Here is a 24693-nt window from a genome sequence, read left to right as displayed (position 1 = left end):
CTTTCTATTCTCAAAGTCACTATGTAGATTATGTATTCTGTCTCCAACTATTTACTTCTCTTAATTGTGAGCATCCGCTGGGAATACTTCAGGGAAACTTCAAAGAACGTCTCCAGAAATGTTGCTACCAAAACCAGGTAATTGCTCTGGTATTTGGGGTTTAAGATACATCAGACTTAAAGGCTATACTAGATATACGGAGGAAAAAAAAAAACACAATCCACATCATGATCATAAGAGCCTTCTAAATTCTCATCTCCTTTTAAACATTTCTGATATCCTTTCTCAGTCATACCAAAGAACGAACTCTAGACTTTTTAGTGCCTACAGAAATGAAAACTGGAAGCAATTAGTCCAAATATCTTCTCATGCCAAAGATACTTTACCATATTGCTTCTTTATCTCTTCTACGATTTGTCCATTCAAAAGTCAGTATAAAAACAGCGTGGCCCAACACACCACCAACAGCTATTCCCATCTTCACAACCTTTTCCAGAAGATAAGAATGTGCATGTAAGAAAAGCTGCTTAGGCAGCGTTTCCTTCTTTAAGAGCCATTCTCATACAGACTTGCTACTGACATGAAGGAAGCAGAAGAACAGAGGAGAGTCGCTGTATCAGTTCTTCCTATGCAATAAGGGCTAGAAACTCAAGTTTTGTGGGCTGGAAACCCTCCCTTTTTTGGCCTCTCCATCCATCTCTCACACCAACTGCTGCCATTGGAAAAAAAAGGCTACTGTTTGAATGACAGAGCTGGGTACACTACTGCTTATAGAAACACAGGATTAGACAGCACTTCTGTCCCCCAACTGAAGGACGGTTTCGTACATATAGAGGACAGACTGTCAAGTAGTCTCAAACTCAGCCAGGGAGTTTACTTAAGCTCTCCAAATCTGATAGAGCACAAAAACAAGGAATCTCGTCCTTATCACAAGCTGTCAAATCAAGCTTATGAAAACAGCAGCCTTGAGACCTATGGCTTTGGTGTAATCCAGAAGCTGCAGTTAAATGGTACTGTAAAAACTATACATTGTTTTACCATGTATTGATAACAGCACTTTCCTTTTTTTTTTTTTTTTTTTGTACCAAGAGAACTCTTATCTCCCTGATACCTCCTTTATAATCACACGAAGAGTCATTCTACCTCTTGTCTTGGCATGGTGCAACTTCCACAGCATCTAAAACCTCCCTTTGTGTTTATTTTAGAGTGGCCAAGAGACTAAAAAGAAACTAGAGTAGAGGGAACAACTTCGCTCATGGCAAGGCTTTGTGCACCATTCGCTAATGGGTATTTAAACACAGACTGACTCATTTCCTAGCAATTTATTCAATCTTGTCTTACTGTACTGAAATGGCAAGAGTGAACATTTGACATCACCTTCATTTTAACAGCAACCGATTAAGATATCGCAGATACGCGACTGCTGCTTCACAGAAGCAGCAGCTCACACCAGGCAGCCTATGAATGCCACTTGGGAAGAGTGTACCAAGTCCTCCTGACAACTGATTAATTACCTTTTGTGATGCACTGTTAGTGACTCCTCACTTACCTATCCTCATGTCTTAGTAACTGATTCAGGTTAATAGTGAAGGATAGTTTTAAGAGCATTCACTACTAATTCGGTCAAAAAAGCCCACTGGTACAATAGCTTTGCTATCTGGATGTCATTTCGTTTTCAGGAAGCTGACGTAATACAGAGTCAAAGCTTTCTTGGTAGCCATACTTTTGCTATTTTTACTAGTTATTATTGAGAATTCAAAACAAAAGATTCCTGTCATCAGTGCTGGGTTACTACTAAGTGCTATCAGCTCCAGAATACCCAAAAAGAACTATCAAAAGCTAACTGAATATCATAATGCAGATATTTGACAGCAATCAGAAAGCAGAAAGCTGAGCAGGTAGTGCAATAGAAGCCAAATGCTGCAAAGGGTTATTGCAGCTTGAATAATGCTCCGTGAAAATGACAAATTGAATACTGAATAACACAAAACAGACTGGAGATTCAGAAAAAAAAATCAGAATCTAAAAACTGAATTCAAGACACTTGCTATTTCTTCGGCAGGAAAAGTAAAGGAACATACCTTTCTGTATGGAACCATACGCAGTTAAAAATAACGCTGTCCCAGTAGTAAAAGATAAGGACTACCTATTCAAGCAGTATTTAATGTTAGTTGAAATACTGGGAGAAGAAGGGAAAAAAAAATTATTATCTATCACTGTATATTCATTTAGTATATTTTAACTAATGATCACAAAATACTTCCCAAACATTAAAACCTCAAGCACCCAACAAGACAAAGAAGTGTGTGTGAGTGGGTAGGTGGGGGTGTTTTGGGTGGGTTTTTGTTTCTGTTTTTAACTAGGAAAAGTGAAAACAAACCAAAGCCCCGCACCCAGAGAAGCTGAGGAACATGTCAACCTGGAAACCTGCTTAAGACTATTTAGAGGCAGTATAGACTGGTGAAAACCTATGAATTTCTAGCCTCTGATCTCTGGAGCTACTCAGATGATCATATTTAACAGCAGTATACTAATACTTTACTTGGTAATCAATCTTTATTTTCCAGATTTTTTCATTTTATGTTTTGCCTTATGGAACCTAGTATCTTAAATTTTTTCTTGCTGTGTCAACACACAATTTGGTTGCCAAAACAGTATTACTGTTCAATTTATTACATATTTCATATCACATTTCTTTGCTTTCCAGTTAACAGCCTGGTATTTACCACATTGAATTGGTTCTCTCACTTCCTAGCTCACTTACCAACAATATCCAAAACCTTACACAGCAACCGCACTATGTATATGAAATAGCTGTAGCTGAATATGCACAAAGTAAATGCATGCAACCTTAATGGAGCCAAGAAACAGCAACACCTCGGGGTGGAATTTTGTTCAAGGGAGAAGGAAAAAAAATCCTGCCCGTGCTTATGAAACAAACCCCCTCAAGGAATTTCAGTTGAGACAAAATTATCCCTAAACAACAATAAAATTAAAATTTGGTGATGATGGCTAGATGCCAAGAGCTGCAATACTCCAGCAATAGGCAGTGCCTCTCAGGCGCTGGCTCCAAGATCAAAGCTCAGAGACCTTGAAGCCTCTGACTTGGAAAGCAGGAAGACAATGCCAAGACCGTTGGCTTATTGTGCCACTTTGAAAGGCTGAACCTTCCGGCTTTCAGCAAATTTCCACGAGCACACCAAACTTATGATTTGAAAAAGAAAATCCTACCTCTCGCCATGGCTAGTACTATTCTACAATGGTACAAAGGAAACTTCCAACCATCCCTATTCATCCAAGTACCAGCTTTTATTCTTTCACTCATATTTATTGTCACGTTTCATCAGAATCCTGGTGACCAGGCATGCTAGAGCCCCAAGATCTCCATGCAAAAATAAGTTTTTAACTATTAATTAATTGTAATAGCATTCCTAGACCATCTGTTACTTTGGTAAAGTCATTAAAATGATTTGAAATATCACAGCTGAATATACATAATCTTTTTCAGGTGAAAAGCAACTGCGAACTTAGTGTTGCTGCTGAATTAGACCTGCTTGTTTCCAAGTGCTGAAGGAAGCTGAAGCTGTCCAAGCTTTATAATGACAGGTTCCCCATTCTGCAAAGAAAGTAATCAGAACTACAGCAACCTTATAAAAGAACAGTTTATTACCTTGTGATATAATTTCCCCTTGGTTGACGTTAAATAACACATTAAATACAATATTTATTTTATAACATCAAGCAATTTCTACAGAAGGTCTGGCACTCCATCAAGCTGCACGAATTCAGAAAGAATATTCATTTCTTCTCCTTTGCACTTGAGAATTAACTGTTGGGGTAGCCTTGGTACACAGCAGCAGGCACCACAAGCTTGCTTCTCAGGAAGCTCACAAGTGCCCTATCATTTCTCCATATGTGTCCATCCAGTTTTACCTTGAATTACAGTTTGCCACATTGGTAAGACCCATCTACTGAGAGGAGCATGTTCTTCCAGAGGTAACCTCACATTCAAGGCTTCAGGAAGGTAGAGAGTGTCTTTGAATTGCTACTCAATTGAAAGGCAATCTAACTGCCTTCATCCTAAAACCCAGGGAAGGCTGTTTCCAACTACTGTTTTAAATACCAAATGCCCCACTTTGCAGCACAGGCGCATGAGAATCTGCTTCTACTACACATTTAAGTTCTGGCACTCAACTGCAGTTCTGCACTGTGCTGTCAGTTTACAATCTCAATTTGTAATGCATTTACAGACTCTATTCCTACAGACTTTGGAAGGGCAAAAAACTTTCTCACTAGGACACTATAAATACAAAATAGGCTTTTATTACTGTAAACTTGGACTATCTTTTCAAGTCATAAGACTTTACACACCAAACTTCCAGTGGGCAGAAACAAATGCATCAGTGCCCTGAGCAGTCTGGCTCATACGGTTTCTTGTGTCATCGCGTCTCTGTAACACTAGCAGGTATCCGTCTCTGACCAGCCTTGTCAGGAGAACTTCTGTCTGTCTGGAAGTGACACGAGGTATTACGTAGCTTCCTGTCCCAATTCACATTTCAAAACACTTTTTACTCTCTCGGTTAAGTAGAGCAGCAGCACTGATGTGTTCACATCATGAGAGCACTATATTTAGTGAAATAGTTATACATACATCTAGTCCATCACCTGCCTTAACCACTCAATGCCTCACGAGGTAAAGATCAGACTTGTCAAATGGAAGCACCATATCCCAACATCGCAGTCCAAATGCACCTCATTAATGCCCACCAGTTCACTCTGAATGCCATACAACTATCCCGTACCTGGAAACACAGCCTCTGCGTACTTTTGAGAGAAAACAATGCATTTCAAGCAACAGATTTGTTCAGGTGTTCTGATCTGGCACTGCTTCTTTCTCTCCAAGATATTACGTAAAACAGACATGACTCAGAGATAATGAGCAAGGTCAGGAGCCAGTCACTTCAGATAGGGAGCTTTTATTCCATGATCCTGCAAGCCTGGATGGTTAACTGCTGTCATTTCTTTCTTGGGGTATTGCGGAAGGAGAAAGGAGGGGAAAAAATCCCTACACTCCTAATAGCAACATTTTCAAAGAAAAAATAAAAAAAGGAGCCATCAACAAAACATTCAAATGATTATTTAAATGCGATCGATCACTCTCCTCCCCACTGCTAAAAGAAAACAAGAACTGCGATCTAGCAATGCAGATCTCACTTGAGCTTTTTCTCCACGGGCTGGGGCGGAGTGCTATTGTGCAGGCACTGCTCTGTCCTAAGCACCCTGCAGCCGCCAAGCATGGTTTTATTTCTGCATTCAGCTTGCTTTGCCTTTGCACACACACAGCAAAGAATCTCGCTGAAAAGGTCATTAAAACTAATCAACAGTGGCAGTGCTCCCAAAAATAAGGTGAGACATGGGAAAAGTGAGCAAAACTGAAAGGAACAGAATCAAATTGTGACTACCAAACTAAGCTTGCGTCACAGAGAACAAACCTCAGAGGAAAGTCAGAGGGGGAATTACATTTCTATGGTAAAGATGGGGGGTGAGCACCAGAGAAAAATGGGAGGAAAGCTGTGTAAGCTTTCACTCATACAAGCAAAAAAAAAATCTCTATTCTTTCCCTTTTGAAGTGCCATAAAGAAAAAAATATTCCAGCTGTTAATTTTAAGATGGCTCCGCTTCTTTTTTTCTTTTTTGGAACTTGAAAAGTGATTTGAAACCAGTTCTTGCAGGGTCCTCCCCTCATTAGAAAATTCTGATCACACAACTACAGGCACTGACACCTGGATGAACTGAACTGCTTGCCAGTGTTACAGCAGGAAGAAAAGAAGAGAATTCATCAATTGCACTACTGAATATGAGTTCATTTATCCAGAAAAAATGCGCATCTTATTGAATGAAAGCAGTATGAAAAGAAAACGCCTCTGCAGTGGCACATCATCCCAGTATTTAAACAATCAAGTGTTCAGGCTGTCTTTTTTAAATATAAAAAGGAAATAAATTCAACACAGCTTCTCAGGCACAGGTTCTGGAACTGAAAATATCAGACATTCATGTTCTTCTTAACAGGTCTGTGTTTCCTCCCTGGTGTAGACCCTGCACAAATTCAAAACCCAACACCACTGAGTTCAACCCGTTGAGATGAGGAGACTCTAGACTTAATTTCGTTCTAGAACAAAGTACTGGACTACTATAATGTACATGCATCCAGTAAAACATGGCAAAGGGAATTCCCCTATCTCAAAAAAGATGGGCCACAAGCACAATGCTCTGCATATTCTCAGAGCTGAAATCGTCCCTAGAAATCACATAGGAAACCCTGCAATCCTCTCAGAGCCCCACCATGTCCCCCTAACTGCTGTCATCTCTGCAGTACAGGCTGTGGGCAACCTTTTTATGGAGAACCCTTCGAGGGTACTTCTTTCCAGTCTGACTAGATATCCGTCTTGCCTGTTTATTATTCCCACCCCATAATTAATGTTTGCTGTCTACAAATGAAAGATAAGTGTTTATTGTAAACACCCTCTTTTTTTTCCCACACATTCAATGCTATCTCAGAAGCTAACAAATGAGAAGTGGAAGCCAATGCAAATACCACAAATTCAGAGCCAAAAAAAATACCAGTCTCTGCCTAAAATCTTGAGGTTGCTTTACTTAAACACTGCACTCACTCCAATTGCTCTTCTTAAATGCATGCATTAATAGGTAATTGAATGAAAAAGAGCAAGTCCACCGATCCTAAGATTTCTTCTTCACATGGAGACTTTCCTCTCAAGAAGCATTTACTCCAACAACACTTTGCAATTACAACCAGGCAAGTATCTCTTCATACCTACTACACCATTGGCATAGACATGAAGATCACCCACATGCTGCGCTGCTCAGACTGAAGTGCATGTGGAGTATTCTTTTCCTCCAGAGCTGTTCTTTTTCTGCTCCTCTTTCTCCTGTTTCCTTAGTTTTTGCAAACACTTTTTGATAGCTTACTTCCCTATCTTCATGCTTCTTCCCCCTCTCCCCCAGTTTTTTCCTCCACCATAACACGCACACATGCTTGCTTCTGCTGCAGTGCTGTGAGCAAGGTGAGAACATGACACAAGACATTAAGAAGGGTGTAAACACATCACTTACCCCTACCTCCCCCCCAAAAAAGAGATTTGTCTAGAAAAAGCAAAACCATACAAACCCACAAGCTTAATCATAAAGACCATCATTAGATTACTAAAATTAACCTTTCCTTCTCTCCATTTACTACAGAGGCAGCCTACATTTTACAGCAAATTGTGTTTTTAAAAAAATTGGATCACCTGACATCATTAAACAGAGTCACCTTATGTGAGGCCATCACCAGACTACAGACTGACCATGGGAGGTTTGTTCTGATGTGCCTGTTGTGCATGAGGACCTGGATACACAGGGTGTGCTGCTTCAGGGCTACAGCCTGGAGCCATCAGCTACTCTGACTGTAGAGGGAACCTCGGGAGCTGAATCTCAGGATACTCAAATTAGTTAGGAACACAAAACTCCTAAAATAAATACAAGCAAGTGCCTATGTTTTCAGGTTTATACAGATAGCTTTATCAAACTTTATCCTGTCAACCATGCATACTTTTGCTTTTAAAATATCATTCACGTGTGTGTGTCAACTAGCAAACTATTTCCCAAGATTTACATTCATTTTTAAAAGGAAGTTCTGGACTCAGAACTTTATTTGTCCTAAGACCATTTACGTAACGGTCTGGAAATCCCCAAAGGGCTATAGCAAACCATCACCCTTTCTTTCTGAGCATGTTATTACAATAGCTTGTTTGCTCAGGTTTGTGCCTTGAATACAGTACCTTCTACTGTGTTTTGGGACAAAATAAGATGCATGGGAACACAGTACTTCAACTGCTAATGATATGTTTGTTTCAGAAAAACCATGGCTTAATGTCAAAAGGACAGATGAGCTCTGTATTAAGGAACTGCTGAAAAAGAATGCCTTTTTTTTTTCCTCCTGGAAACACACCGTGCACACGGAAAACTAAAAAAAAAATACAGGGATACAGGGGAGTTTCACTGTTAAAACAGGCACAGCAATTTCCTAAACTGATGATTCAATCTCTGTAATTTAATGATTACTGCTGAAACACGTATCATTTCATTATCAATTAATTTAACATCAATATAGCGAGCAAGAAGAAACAATAGCTGAGGTCACCAGGAAAGCATCCGCAATGTAGCATGGATGCTGGCAGTTAATAGCAAGTCAGAAAGTACAACCATGCTATCACATCTGATGATTAAACCCAAAGAATGTCAAAGAACACTCCGGCAGTAATACATGAAACGAGGAAGTGTTATTTTTTTGCTTTCCCAACAATGAAAAAAAAAGTATTTTTATTGTCATAGCACTTCCAGCAAGTTGATATTAAAAAGGAGATTTCATGCCAAAGTCGGCTGTTTAATCAGATAAAAAAGGCTTTCCTATTTCCCATTGTATAGATCAAGTTGGCTACAGGAGCCACACAGAGCTTTGAGCAGCACATTTTTCCGCGAGCGCTGTATCGTTTGATCATAGCGAAGCACAAGGGCTGCCGGGTAATCTGAATGAGAGCTGCAGAAAGAGCGAGCCAGGCAGCCTGCTGAGGCCGAGATAACCGTGTCACCCCGGCACCCCACTGCACTCCCAGGCACAGACCTAGGTGCAGGGGAGAATCCCATGCCTCCGTTCACCAGCTCGTCATGGACATTCCTGCAAGGCTCCCAATTAGTGCTTCATGTGTTTTACAAAAAAAATCACCCACGAGAACTTCGAAAAACCTCGGCAAGGCCAGCCTCCCTGCACTGAGGAAGAGTCTCTTGATTGCTTGCAAAACATTAAATTTCAAGCCCTTGCTGCATCATAAGGCGAGATATAGAATTTTCTATATAGGTCTTTGCAAGACACGTAGCAATTTATGAAGCCAATAAAACCCTGTCCTCTAAAGACGGATTTTATTATTAGAGGACAGGACACCTCTAAAGAGGTGTCTTTCAACCTGCGATGTGGTCCATAGCATCCAGAAGCAGCACAAGACTGGTGCTTAACATCTCCTGATATGCAGGATCATGACGGAGGGACCTGTGAATAGGTTGGGCAGGACCCCTGAGCAGGATCAAGTTTAGAAGCTCAGCTTTCTACCGAGCAGTGTCCCCAAACACCTCCCTGAAACCTGCAGCCTCCTAACCTTTCTGCAGAAGCTAGCAGCCTCACTCAGTCAAGCCTTTGCTTTCCTCCCGTAACTCCTCTTTCACACAGCCCGATTCTGAGCCACGCTTGGTTCTAGGCTGTGAAAAAAGTCAAGTGACCTACACATCAAGCACCTTAGCTCTTTTCATCCAAATCCTTTTGTAGCTGCTGAACTGGGGAAAAAGTCTATAAAGCTGCAGCCAAAAGTACTGAATGGCCACCATTAGTCCCAACCCCTGAACAAAGGCAAACTCAAGCCACTTTTAGCCACCATATCATGAAATGCAAGCTAATTACTTTGACATACTCCCACCAACGTTACTACTCTTTCATGCGATTCCAGCACTGGCAGTAAATTGCAAGGTGGATTCTAGACTCTGTATAAGCCCAGCACGTAGAAGTCTCTAATGTGAATAAGTACTAATGTACTGCTTCATTTCCATACTGTATTTCCACGTAGAAGCAGCAGCACTGAACTGAGGTCATTCCAACTAGCTTACTTATTTTCTAAATAAATAGAACGTAACTGGCCCTCATAGAATAATTTGTAGTGAAATAAAAAGCATCAACAGTTTATGTTGTTTCATTTAATACTTTAAAAAAAAAACAACAAACACACACAGAGGGGAGGTTGTTGTTGCTTCCTCCCCACCATGACTGTTATCATCCTGTTCTCTTAGAAATTAAGTTTGAAAGAAACAGCAGCAGGTTCTTTTCTGGTCTATATATTGCAGACAGGCCATAAGCCTGCCAGTTCATTAAGGACAGTAAAAAGACTTGCACAGTAAAGCTAATTTTTGTTTCTTCTGTTCAAAGTTGTCATCCTTTTCCAGACTTGAGTTTAAGGTGATCATTTTTCCCAAGAATGCCAGAAGAACTTCCTACACTCCCCTTTCACTTCAGAAGAATTTCCACTGCCAAGACACCTGCAGTCCAGAGCTTTAAATTCCACACACACATAAATATAAATCCATGTATTTATTCAGTCTAGCTTTAACTGCCACAATACTATTTCTAAATGTAACCCTAGTTCATGCATACGCTGCTGGGAACTGAATGATCTAATCTCCATGTGACTAAAAAGTTTGAGTTTTGAGTTAGCAATTTTTCGTGTATAGTTGGTTACGTCAGTGTGTCATTAAGAAGCTGTATTCCTTCCAGTGGTTTAGTGTTTAGAAATGAATAGAAAGAAAAAAAAAAAATAACAGCTAAATTACAAAACACTACTCTGAGAATCATATAAACCTAGCCTAAAGACCAAAAGCTTTAGCAATCAAATCATACCAGTACTCTCAAATTAATAAAACCCTCCATGTGCACAGGCATTACAGCAAGATAAAAATGTTTGCGTTTTTCAAAAAGCATTTAGAGATTTTAACGCAAGCTATCCTAGCAATAGCACATTTATGGTGATTAAAGAAAAAAGCAACTAAGCACAACTGTTACCAACATAAACCAGCAAATCTTCAAGCACAGGACCTCTACACTTAAATAATGGGAACAACAGCACCTGCAACAGCATTTTGCTGCCTGCTCTGTATTAGGAGCTCATTACAAAAACATCTCAATCACATTTTTAACTCCAGTTGCAGCACGCCAGAATTCAACTTCCATGATATGCTCATCAGAAATGACAGGCTACACAGGATATCTTTTTTCTCGTCTGCAGAGACAACTGCAACTTTAATTTTGCTGATATGTTTTTCATCTTCCTTACAGGCTGTCCGTGACATCCTCCCATTTGCTAGTGGATGTGTTTCGAGTCTCCATCTTTCTTCAGAGGAAGAAAAATGTGAAGAGGTCATTTAATTCTAACCTCACCTAAATGGATATATGCTCAATACAATTTAATGCAAATAACTGCAGTAGTAAGCCACAAGAAGAAATCCACACATCCTACATTTTCTGCTGTTACAAGTGCTGAAAGCCTTTCTAATAACAACAAACTCGGGCCCTATCTATACACAGAAACCCACCTTTGTCAAACTAAGCCAAAGGTGAAGAATCTTTTCCTTGCCAATGCAAAGAGGCTGTAGAAAAAATAAAAATACCTGGCATGCCACTCCAACACGCTTTGTGCTATTCACTGATAATGTAAGAAGTCAGATGGCCTCGAAGTCTCAGGCAACCTTTGAGTTAAGCCATTAAGCCAGCTCTAAACAGATACACAGTTATGTCAACAAAATAAATGCACGTAGTTAAGCTCCATGTTTTTATTCACATTTTATTGGGGCTAAACGTGGAAATCATCTCTCTTCACAAATACAGGAAAAATGCTAAATACTCCTTCGGCTCTCAGAAAGCAATGGAGGATGGGCGAGAGCAGACAGCGAGCAGCCAGCCCTGCTACCTGGGAAATGGAGGTGCGCAGCCCAGTGATAAATGGGAGTGCTCACAGAGCAGAAAGCAGCTGACCATTTCCAAAGGCTGATGGGCAGGAAGTTTCCTGGTGCAATTTGCAGGTCAACAAATCCTTGAAACGAGACTAGGAAAATACTTCACCTGCTTCGGAAAAGAACAGGACAAAGAAAGGCAAGACAGAACCGAACAAAGTCTTTGGGGAGAAGAGACAACAAGCCACTGCTACGTTGCGTTTTCAGGTTTTAAAGGCTTGATTCTCCTCTTCATTCCTAACACATCAGCAAACTTTTCAGGCTAACAGAGCTAAAGGAATTGAGAAAAATGAGAAAAACACAAATGCAAGCTGTCAGTTTCCCAGACTTGGGGGTAAGCAGCGATCAGGTTTAATTGGAGCGGCCTGGATGACGTTAGCGGCCATTACCATTTAATAGCCCAGCCGGAGCATCGCCGAGCGATGAAGCTGGGGATGAAGATAAAGCCGACCGCAGTGAAGTCACCGCTCTGAATTCATGACATCACACTAGTTGCCATGGCAACTGGCCAGTCTCCAGCCCAGTCCTGCCTCCCCTGCAGAAACCAGGAGCACCTGGGCTGCCACAAAGCAACGCGCTTCCTCCAACACGCGGCGATTCAGCAGCGCAGGCAATCAGATATTGCTGCGAGCAAATGGCCTTTTCAATATCTCATGTCTCGTTCACCTGGCGTGAGACCTTTTAAATGCTCGGGCACGTATGAAGAGGCCCGGTAAAGTATACACGTGATGAAAAGGGTCTAATTGAAAAACTGATGGGTTTCTTCCGCAGCGCTCATCGTTTTTTCCAGCGCGGAGCAGTTTTTCTATTTGAGCTTTCCTCCCTTACACACGCGTCTGCAGGCATATATAACAAACCTCTGTTCCAATAGGAAACACGGGGTAAAGAAAGACTCCAAGGGAAAAAAAAAAAAAAAAATCTAAGGCAGGAAGCCCACAGCTCCTTTGTTTAAGGGCTGCCCCAGCAGAGCCTTCAAACACCAGTTGGGTGTTGTTCATGCACTCACTAAATGCAGTGCATCAAATCCGCAGGCTTCTACGAGCAGCCGCAGAGCAGTCGTCTTGCAAATAAAAACTTCACCCCTTTCCTCTGAACAGCCCTTTTCCATGAGGAATGGCTGCCATACCCAGCTCGCCACCGTTTGCAAACAAATGTAAAAGCTTCAGAAATTAAATCTTTCCCAAAAAAGCTAGGCAGTCAATACAGCCATTTATCAGGTCACGCTTAGCTTTCCGACTTACGGTTAAGTATTAGAGGCACAAATATTTGAGATTGCAGCATCAGTTGTGGCATTTATTAAAATAAATCTTTTCAGCATTAGAACAGCACATTAACTTCTTCGTAATAACCCACTGAATAAAAAACTAGGAGCTTTAACATCACATACTCAGGTCAGCAATACCATGTACAACGTTTTGTAGCTCAACCTTGAGGAGAGTTGATTAGCATCAAAGCAATCGTTTCAGAAGGAATTTTAACAAACAGACCACGCTATATAGCAAAGTACAAAGTACATTTATTTGCTACCTCAATGGTTCTTAAAGAGCAATCTATAAATTTCTGCCGGACCCAACAACACTTCCACACAACCGTATGTAATTAGTCAACCTATCGGCACCGTTTCAGTATGCTCTGATGTTTACTGTCAGCTTTAAGAAAACAAGACTGTCCAGGTTACCAACTAAACAACAGCACCACGTTTCTGTCCTGGCTTCATGCTTTGTTGGACCCTTCCTCTCTTGCTATCAAGCACATTGATGACACCCAAAGCAAAGGACAAGAAGTACCGAAGTAATCTGCTTCTGCAGTCCCCGCTCTTTATAAAACTCGTCTCAACAAATGAGCATTAGAGACAGCAGGGAATGCAAACAAAGCAAGGACTTTCAGAAGCAGATGATTAGCAGGCAGCTGTATCCCACGTGTTTATCTTCATGTTCTGCTAATACAATCACACATAACCAAGAATGATGGCCGCTACCAGAACGAGCGCAGCAGGAAGACCCCTGGTTTAACTACCCGTCCACAGCACCAAGCGTGCTCAGGAAACAACTGCCCACACTTGACTGTATATTACACAAAAACTGTCCAGCACAGAAATGAGCAAAGAAACGAAGGTGCCTTCCAAGTGTTTTTAAAAGCCTTATGAAGAGATGCTGCCACTGGTGATAATCACTGGTGTACATAGGCGCAAGTCCTAATGCACCAAGTACAGTTAATACAACTGCCACAACCTTGGAAAACTGCAAGAAGCTACTAAGTTGATAAAACCTCAAGCAAGTTATGCCAGAAATGCATTCAGATTTCTCAGTTTCTCTGTAATTCTAAATTTCTTGAAGCGTCTGTGCTTTACACGACAAATAGCAGCGACATTCCCTTCCTTATTTGTAAATAGATCGTTTCGAGCTTAGCCCCACACCATATGAAATCACCACCTCAGTAAATAATGAAAAGATACCACTCTGCCCGCAGTTAATTTTGCTTTTTGAGAGATTGACAGATTAAGTGATCCCTTGAGCAACTAAAAACAAACGTGTCTTCTCTGAACGCACACAGAAAATTACGGATTGTCTCAAGACTTCAGAGAGCTTTTTATGCAACTTTTAAATGAGCTTGTGGAATGTGGTTTACCCCTTCTGTCAAGCCTTACCTTTGCTTACATTAACCCTACATATGGAGAATGAGACAGAACTGCTGGCACGTTTCTGTATGTGGTATTTTTTCCTCATATTATTCACTTACCAGTTGGTGCTTCCTTTAACAGTACTCATTTATTTATTTTTAAGATCTTTAGAGATGCCCACAACACCTGCAATCCTGACAGAGACACCACAATGTGAAGAAACTCTACCTGTCCCTCCTTTCTCTCCAGCAAACCAAGTTGAAAAGCTCTAGCAGCTTTAAGATGCAAAATAACCCTTCAACCCTTTATTCAAACTTCCACACTGCAAATCCTTTCTACTGCTGCAGAGTTCATCATCTAAAAACATAGAAAAATGATAAGCATTCAAATTCAATGCTATTTATTAACAGCAAAGTATATAGTTATATTTGCTATGGATGTTGTTAAAACTGTTACAAAACGTTCCTGGATCCATTTTCTATTTTAACTACCTTGGAAACAATATTAACAAAGTAGTTTTCAGCACAGGCACAGCTCTGTCGCATTCTCTGGAAGTTTTGTGACAGTGGGCTTTAGTCAGTCCTCAGCAGATTTTGAGCGAGTCCCTGCTGCACCACAGAACAGAACCATATAAGGTGCAACTGTGCTGCAAGTAGGTTCCCAAACAAATTAAATCCTATCATGATAGAGCACAGCATTTCTACCTCTCAAAACTGAGATATTCTGTACAATGCCATTGTCTCCTGCTATAATGAGAAAAGAAGCAATCTCCGAGTAAAACAAATTCCAAAATTCTGCAGTCTCTGCCCACAGGATACCTCTAGAAGATGCTCTACATCCTCAGTGGGTCTCACGAAGCTGAACATCTGCTCAGCTGAGGATCCTTTCTGTGCAGTAGTAACAAAGGCTGAATGTTTAACACCCACCCTCTTATCTTCCCCGTATCTTCACAAAGTATGGGACAGCAAAAAGAGATTCCAGTTCTCTGGTTCCCATGCAAGCAATTAGTAAGAAAGACCTAGGGGCAACCACCAGATTGTTTCAGAGCTGGAAACATGCAAAGCATGCACAGAACATCATCTTTCTGGAACTCTTTTCTGATGCTGATGAGCACTTCAGGATAGGAAAGAGAACCACCTATAAAGCCTAAAATGGACTGAGAGTTAGTAGGGAAGAGCCTTCTATTTGTTTGAAAGAAGAAAATACCAAAATCACCATGGACTGAAGATCTACCTGACCCTCCAACAACAGTCAACAGCAGACACCCAGGTACGGGTGTAAAAGCAGGGCAAGCACAGGGATAGTGCTTTTGGTTATGGTCCCAAATGCCAAGAATTCGCAGCTCTGTGCTTGCCTGAGCCAGAGGTGAAGAACAACATGCAACTGTCTGCTTAGCCCTCCTTTGTAGTACCATGCACAGACAAATGTGTAAGCAGCTGAGGTTTGAAATCAGTTTAAAACTGAGATGCATGAAAAAAACAAAATAAAAAAAAAAAACAAAAAACACAACTCTGTAGCCTTAGGAAATCCATATTTATTTTCAAAACTGAGTAAAGATAACATTGGAAAATTATAAGGTTTCTAGTTTACGCTTTTCCAGTGGATGTCTCCTCTTGATAAGTCACAGAAGTTTGCCCTACAACTGCCGCTACTTCACCAGTCTTTGAGGGCAGTGCTTGGCTAAATCTGGTAGGAAGTGGTGCACCCTGGCAGCTGAAGGCTTCTTCCTTACTGTGGCACATCCAGCCTAACCAAAGAGTAGCAGTAAAATAATAGTTGGATAAAGGTTAGCAATGATGTGATTAGAGCAACTCGCCATGTGCGACTGATTTGAAATCAGAAGCTGCTAGACCTGGACTAAGCAAATATACAAAAGAGTGAGTTCTCAGCTGATCTGAAAGGTACTCCTGAGGTGCCACGTTCAACCAGCTTTGTTGCCAAAAGCTTTCCTAAACTACACTCTGACTGAAGTGGAACAGCAAGTAAAGATAACCTTATGACAAAGCCTGTGTAAGGGAAACTAGTAAGCCCCACCTTTTGCTCGAAGTATTGGACGCACTCATAATTTATGTTCTGTAGTTCAGATCAATGTAAGGTCAATTAAAAAGTACCATTGGAAAGCCACATACTTCCAGCCCTTGGAACAGATACCCTCACTCACTCAAACATTACAAATGGAAAGTTATTGCTCCCTTATCCCCCCTACCGCCAGTTTCTCCCCATGATCCCATCCCATTTCGGCCAGTTTTGCATAGGCTTTACTGCAACAAACAATAGGCCAAAAAGTGACAGCCCACTACTCTTCCTGCCTCTGTTCCCACTTCTTTTTGGCAGCAACCCACCCTTAAATTGGATTAAGTGTAACATGAACTGTACCCCCAGGTATGATGACAAAGCAACTCAGCCAATCCCTCACTCACAGATCTCAATCAGAATTATCTGGGTGACTCCAGGCGGCTTCGACCATGGTCCCTGTTAACCCAGCTAATTTTAACCCAAACAGATCAGACAGCACCCACACGGGCAGCCCCATCAACATACGCAAGGGAACAGCAAACTCCACAGTCAGAAGCAATAATGACTTTCCTGCTACAATTAGGACTAGAAGAAACCGTCCGCAGCCCAAGCTTTCCCATACATTTTCCAAAGCATCTACAAGCGTGGGTGTGTGGATGTGTGTACTGCAGGACAGGGTGGGAAACGCTCACGTGGGTTGGGAGGGAGGGGGGCAGCATTTCCTGGCATTGCTATATCTCTGCAGCCTTTGAAATAATCAAATTCAATTACCTGTTTAAACCCATCTTTGAAAATTCAAATAGAAGAGAGAACCTGCTGTACTAAAGATCAGCAGGTAAGAAACAGAATTATGGATAAATAGAAAGGCATCTTTGCAACAGGATTCCTGAAAGAAACTTAAAGCACATTTCTCATTCAGTAGACCATATTAACTAATAATATAGAAATGAGTGATTCATCAAATGTCTGAGTCATTTCTACCTTTATTCACTGTATACTCCTCCCCTTGGGCTATATCCAAGCAGTATAAAGCTACAACTTCACACTGGTATGGTCAGGCACAAATTACTAAGTCACATGGTATTTTTCAAATAAAACTGAATCATCAGAAGGACAAAGAGAACAAACAGCGAAGGAGCTTACTGCAAAAAGGATGGTGGCTTCCTAACAGCCCTTGTGCCTTAAAGAAAAGGAGAAGGGGAAAAAAGAAACAAGCTACATCTCCACCATCATTCAACAGGTTTTTGTGCATATATATATATTTTTTTTTTAAAGTCTTCTACAGTATTTACTGTTTTAGTAATTTAGCTATTCATGTCTTCATTTTCCAAAACTTTGTGCCATGTCATACAGCGTCAAACACTGTCATTTTACAGAGATTGCCATATGCTACTTCATTTCTATACAGCCAAATCTAATTTCTGGGAAGGGGAAAAAAAAAAAAAAAAAGGATGATGAGCAAAAGGTTTGTTGTCACAATGCCATAATTTATAGGAAAGATCATGTCTCATACTGATCATGTTAAATGGCTGAAGCAGGGATATCAGTCGGAAATTTAGCAAAAGTAATAGTGTGTGTAACTTCCCAGGTACCTTTGTTAGTATGTCCTTTTGAGCCACGGTCTTTTTAGGGGTGTCTCACTGCAAGCAGCACTAAAACAACAGGAGCCACTCTGAGGTCTCGTTCACAATTTTTATTTGAGCGTTTCTGCCATGACTACCATTAATGCAATCACACCTGCGCCTGCATAAACCACACCAAATTGTCAGCCTCTGTTGGTCTCTAAGCCACTCTTTTGCCTAAGTGCAGTTTCATCACCAGCTTCGGACATCTCTGTACAGCCCACTCCTACAATAAGAGGTGCTGCACAGTGCCTGTGGCCATACAGCCCATCGCTTCCCTTGGGTCAGCACCGCTGGAGATCACCTTGAGCTCATCAGCCGAAGTTTCACAGTGGTTTATGTCAACCTAAAGGTGAAGCTATACAACTAAGCTAACCAAAATGCTCACTGCTGTTTCTGAAAAGAGGAAACTTTGATCCTCTTCCTTCTTTCCCCTTCTTCCTCCACTTTCACCCACATGGCTCACCCACCCTCCCTCCTGCGCTGGTCCTAATGCAGCTTCAGGTGTTTGTTGAGCTTATTTCAACTCACAAAAGCAGAGATCTAAAATTATCTCGGGCTAGTTTTCCACCAGGTTAGCAAGTTAAATTTGAGCATCCTGGAAATCAGTAGGTGCCAGGACCGGCGCCAAATAAGTGGTACGATCATGTTGCTGAGAGCACGACTCTCTGTTTCTGCCAACGGGAAAGCCATCAGATAGAATGAAATTACGAGAAGACTCGAGTCAACACATGTGCTTCTTGTCCCCTTCCTTCATTGGCCCTGCTATTTGTCTAATCGCATTGTAAGCCAGTTCAGAGAGCTAAACCAACAAAAAACCTATTCATTATTTTTGGCAAGGCTTGTTTTCTGCCAATTTAATTCCCCGAACTCGCTCAGCAAAGGAATCAGGCAAGCATCTGCACCAGCGCAGAGAAGGGGGCAGGAACACACAGGGAGAGGAGGCCAGACTCAGGCTGATTTAAATTGTCACCGAACCACATACCCTACAGCAGATCCACATCACGGTGTAGTTAGAACTGACAGTAATCTGTGCCTTTACAACAGGAGGCCTCCACCACCAATGAGGGGACACAAACGCGTCAGCACCGAAACATCCTGAGCAAAGTTTAACCTGGGCACGAGCTCACACAATCACACGCACAAACAGGAGAATCCCAGCCCTCTTATCCTCGGAAGCGCTATAAAACATCAGCTAATTATTCCCCTGGTAACACCCCTGTGAAAACGTTCGCTATCATTCCCATTACACGGATTTAGCCCAGGACTGCAAAGCAAGCAAAGCTGGTGGCAAACTCGGGATTGGAACCCACTAAATCCTCTATACCGAACCACCACCTCGTCACTCAGCTGCGCTGTTTATTAACCCTAAACTGATTCAATTAGCCAGTAGCAGTCTAATAAAAAACCCTTTTGCAAAGACTTTGCAATGCACCAGAGAGGTCAGTTTCTGACACAGTTACGTTAACAACAACAGCAGGTATTTGCTAGGCAGTTGTGGAATAAGAAGCTAGAGAAAGGAATAACACTGAAATTGTAAGGAATTATTTCTACTTCTGGGGATAAAAATAAGCACGCGTGAAGCAACGCAAGGGTCAATTCATAAAACTCATGAAATTTAACGCAAAGAACCACAGAAAAGAAAACGTAGTTATGTGCATATTTTTTTCCTCAGTTAACAATTGTCAAACAATTTCAATCAAAAAAGAGCAATTGCTCAATATACACTAACCAAGACCAGTATCTTCCCTTAATTTTATCAACCCTCCCACACTCAGTCCAGCGAAACCCACGCTTAACTCGCCTGTATTGCAATGCAGCACAAAAGGAAAAGGGGTGGGAAAATTTGTCAACAGAGAAGCAAATCTCTGCAGCAGCAGCCAGCCAGCACTGTAAGTCTATCCAGCAACATGAGCTGGTCTCTCATTCACGTACTAGCTTAAGCACCCAAACCACGCATATCACATTTGAAGTCATGCTTGATTTTATTCAACCCCTTCTTTTGACAACAACTTTGTCACAGAGATTGAAAATGTGTCATGAAGCAGTCATTTGCCAGAACTGCCACTGATTCTCTCAAGATGGAAATAATAAAGCCATAACTGTAAGTAGCTGCCTAATTGTCAGCTGTATAAAACATCGATATCAAGATTGTCTCATTGGCAACAACACTTTGAGGGGAACTGAGAGTATTGCTGGGGGAAAAAAAACGTACAAAAATAAGCTGACTAGATGTACACATTAAAAACGCTGCAATTGTTTGGAAGTCTCGAACTCCAAAATTTGAGGAAGGCAAATGAATACATTATTTTATAGTACAAACAAGTAACACGAATTTTCCAGAGAATTGGGAGAGAAAAAAAAACATGTCTGGAAAAGAAACGCTATGTAAAAGAAAGAGGCTGGATGGCAGATCAATCAACAGCATTCTGGACAGGATGTTCTATGCATCTTTGCATATTTGAACAGAACGAAAACAGCAAAAACGGGCTGCTTTAAATGTGGGATTTACTATTAAACTTTGACAATAATTATTTAAGTGACAGTAGCAGTTAGGATCTTTTTTTCTGGGTATTATTGGGATTGACCACAAGTGGGAACAACAGTTCCTCACACAGCCCAAGAGGCTCCTAACAGAGAATACGCTGGTGCTTCACAGGCCGAATGGACAGACGGAGCTGATGGTTACCTCACTGATCCCGTCAACTGAGGCAGCTCCAGACATCATCACCATTACTCGCTAAGACAAGCATTCAGAAGCTATCCGCGTTCAACATCAGGAAGTCAGTGTAACACTTATTTGCTTGAATTATTACTGCAGGGTAATCTCTGAGAAATTGCTAGTGACAGCAAAACTGAGATTTCCCCTCGAGATGACAGGGTGGGAAGCTCAGGTTCTCTCCTCTTCCCTCTCGGAAGGGAGGAGTTAAGCTCTAGCTCCAGCAGCCGACGGGGTTACCACACTGACACACATCCACACATCTTCCCAGTTCTGCTCTTCATGTGGCAGCATGGCTACTGACACAGATTAACCTTTTTTTCCAACCAGCTGCTAGACTGGTCGGTCGTGGTCAGTTTTGAGGGGAAAACAAAGAGGCAGAACCACCTGAATAAGTAAGCAGAGGCAATCAGACAGTAAAACTGCTTAATGTGGGAGACAAGCCTTCTTCCTTCTGTCCCTAATAAAATAAAAGCTTAAAAGACAGCCAGAGTACCAGAACATGCTCACCTTGCAATAATTAGGAAGCACTAAACCAGCAGTGCGACCCTCCACCCTCACCACAGCCAGGTAGTCCAGAGGGAAGAAGAGACATGTTTCCTTTATTCTCGTGACAGAGAAGACCCAAGAAGCAGCTTAAAATCCAACACCCATCAGCAGGAAAGTATCATAGAAGTCCTCGTTTAAGGCTGAGGAGCAGTACCCCAACACTGGCCGTAGTACCTTCCAACAAGCAAAGACGAGGCCAGGGTTTGAGAAAAGGGACTTCTCACTAGCACGCTGCCTATAGGCTTCCCTGCTGAAGACACTGCTATCCGCATCAACTGGGATGTTCCAGTCAAATTTTAAGCTACGACACAGGCACAGAAATATATGTTGGAGAGAAAAGCATTTGTATTTTGGCATGTAAGTAACTAAATTTGGAGCCATAAACCCCAGCTCAGCTGTAAGACTGCGCAAGGCCACTGTCCAGTGTTCTGTTCTATAAAAATTACTAAAACGTCAGGGACAAAGAAATTTTGTTTGCAAGATGCAATGTACATTTTTATCATCCTGGATAAAATATCTACAGTCTCAGCAGTGGTTAAATTGCTGCTATAAAGGAAATTGTCCTCAGATAAATGGTTTCCCTATGAGAAGGTTTCAGTGCTACACCTCACCCCAGGTCAATAAATCAAATTAACTGCACCTTGTCCTCTGGCCAATGACATCATCGGCTTGACCACATCTTGTGAAGCGAGTGCAAAAACATATGCTATTTAAGGCATGAAATCATATTACTGCTTTTTGTCCAGCCAGCCTTGTGCTCTTGGTCTGTGAAACAGTCAGTCACCTGAACAGTCTCATTACTGCTTCCGCAATTTTTTTTTCCTGTAGTATTCAAGGCCTGTCTTCACCAAGGGTGAAGAAAAAAGGATAAATAATCTGAGCTATTATTTTTTGAAACCAAAACGCTTTTCATTAGCTGCAGCTTAGCATTTTGATACAAATTAAATTTAGTACCAGACTGCAAAACACACTGCCTGCATTTGTACGTGAACTCTTCCTGGGCATGCTTCTGAAATGTTTACATGCTAATCTGGCACAGTTACTTTGAAGAACCCTGCTGCTGGGTCTTTTTCTCCATGGGGTGTAAACAATAGTCATGAACGAACCCCCCCCCCCTTTTTTTTTTTTTTTTTAAATCTGAAACCCATACCTGCATAAATAATTACTGCTTCTTCCTAATAAAGTAGCCCATTTGTTTTCTAAGTAGCCTAATGTCTGGTTTAAATTATCTGAAGTAATTCAGTGTTAAGAGGATTAATTTCAATTTTCACTTGGTGGTCTTAGGGCACAATCACAGCAAACTTATCTTCCTTTCTAGACCCTGTACTGCCTAGTAGCATCTTCTGCCTTGAAAGCCAAATCTAAATGGGGAAAAAAAAAAAGAAAAAAAAGAAAAAAAAAGAAACAACCAACCAGAGCAGTCAGAGATACAACCAGCGACAAAAGCATCTGACACACAGCACTGTTAAACTGAATCCACACTAAGCAAAAAGGTGAATAAGATTATCCCCAATGTATTCAGTTCTGTTTGTGCTCAGAGGGAGGAGGAAAAAAGCTGTTTAGATTTTGAGTGTGTCTTCCACAGCTCCCTCAGTGCCAGGAAACGTAAATTAGAAGCAACTCTCCTTTAAGGAAAAGAATCAAGGACAAAGGGACCAAAAATGCCCAAGCCTCTGAAAAGCAGATATGAAAGGCACAGCTTTACAGTCTTGAGTTGCTATAAATTAAAAATAAGCTTCTTATTTAAAAGACATGAGTGTTTGAGAATCTATGAGCAGATCTGATGCTGCTCGAGCCCCAGGAGGGTTTTGTTTTTGCTGGCAGGGGTGGAGAGGAGATGGGGGGGGGGGGGGGGTCATTTTGGTTATTAGTAAATAAATCAAGCAGCAGAGAGTGAGGCCTAGGCGCCTGCCAGAGGAGCCAGGGCCTAGCTCTCCCCCCTCCTCTCCTCGCACAGCCTGGGTTTGATCTCGGGGCCCTGTGGGTTGCCAAGAAAATTTTTAAAAAGCGAGAGAGCGAGAAAGAAGAATCATATTGAACCACAAAAGCACATGGGGCGAATGTAAAATATAAACACGGCGTTGGGCTCTGAGTGGCTGTTATTAAAGGTCTGAATTACTAAACATGAGAGGCGGGGAAAGCCGGGCGGCCATTTCAATAATATAAACCTCCCCGAATTAGACATTATTCAAATGAGAAGGGGAAGGGGAAGGGGGGGGGAGCCGGGACCCGCACCCCCAGCGCCAGCCCACCGCGGCTGCCGGCACCACGCAGGGTGGGGAAGGGGGAAAATGGGGCAAGAAGGGGGAAAAAGGGGGAAAGCAGGGGGAAGGAAGGGGTGCGGGGGGGTCGGGGAGAAGAGGAGAAATGGGGTAAAGAGCGGCTGGGGAGGGGGGGGGCACGGCGGAACTCCGCGCACCGCCCCCACCCCAAAACGAGCAGCCACCCCGCGCCCAGCCTGCCCTTTGGGGGCGGGGGGGGCGGCTTTAAATAGTAATATATATAAAAAGAAATAATAATAAAGGCGAAGCACGCCGTCGCCCTCCCCCCTCCTCGAGGCCATCCGCACCCAACCACCCCCCGCCTGCAGGCCCCGGGGAAATCACCCCGGCCGGCGGGGGGGGGCTGGGGTCGGGGGGGGCTCTCCCGGCCCTGCTCCCTCCGCCAGCCCCCCCGGGGCCCAGCGCCCCCGGCCCCCCCCGCGCTGCTCCTGCCCCGCTCGGGGCTCCGGCGGCCGAGCGGCTTTTGGGGGGGGCGTGCGGGGAAAAGGGGGGGGAACCCAGGCGGGCTGGGGGAACCCAGAGGGGTTTTGGGAACCCAGGCGGGTTGGGGGAGCCCAGGCGGGTTAGGGCAGCAGGGACACCCCCCCCCCCGGCCTTCCTCCCTCCTCCTCCTCCTCCCGGCTGCCCCCCCCCCCCCTTCCCCGACCCCACCGGCGGCGCCGCCGCCCCCCGTGTCCCCGCTGCCCCGGCCGTGCGAGCCCGGCTGGGTGCGAGGGAGGCAGGAGAAGGGAGGGATGGAGGCAGGCGGGCGGCGTGTGCGTGTGTGCCCGGGTGTGTGTACGCGCGTGTGTGTGTGTGTGTACGCGTGTGTGTGCGCGTGTGTCTGTGTGTGTGTGTGTGCCTGCCCGCACGGGGAGGCTGCTTTCCTTCTCCCCCCCGCGCCCCCCCTCCCGCTCCCTCCTGCGCCGTTAATTATAATAATCCGGAGTACTAATAAATTATGCTAAGCGGGGCGGGCGGGCGGCGGGGGGGCCGCGTGTGCGAGTATGAATATGAATATGTAAAACGCAGTAATGATTACCTGCCGCTGCCGCCACCGCCGCCGCCGAACTCTCATCTTGACTCGCTGCTCCTCCGTCCGCCATTTTGAATATTTTAACCAAAATCGGCCGCCCGCCGGGCCCTCCCCCGCCCCCCGCCCTCCTCCCCTCCCCTCCCCCCCGCCGCGCGCCGCCCCCCCCCTCCGCTCCCTTCCCCTCCTCCCCTCCGCGCCCCCACTGCGCAGCCGCCGAGCCGCGGCGCCGCCGCCTCGCTCTGCGCCTGCGCGAGCCGAGCTCCCCC

At 43.2% G+C, this 24693-nt stretch overlaps 1 protein-coding gene across 3 annotated transcripts in view; it reads right to left on the bottom strand.

The window, feature by feature from the left end:
* The window catches only part of POU2F1 (POU class 2 homeobox 1), a gene marked incomplete at its 5' end in the record, with an annotated part of 105450 nt that extends 80953 nt beyond the window's left edge, over positions 1–24497 (bottom strand). For all 3 annotated transcript variants that reach the window (XM_082772293.1, XM_082772295.1, XM_082772296.1), the window contains one exon: positions 24434–24497. In XM_082772293.1, the coding sequence (XP_082628419.1) occupies positions 24434–24497 (64 nt within the window). The remainder of the gene's footprint in view (positions 1–24433) is intronic.
* Positions 24498–24693: the final 196 nt, after the last annotated feature.

This window comes from Aythya marila (assembly GCF_965140915.1).
Source record: "Aythya marila genome assembly, chromosome: 1".
NCBI lineage: Eukaryota > Metazoa > Chordata > Aves > Anseriformes > Anatidae > Aythya > Aythya marila.
This window is presented reverse-complemented; position numbering and strand designations above follow the sequence as displayed.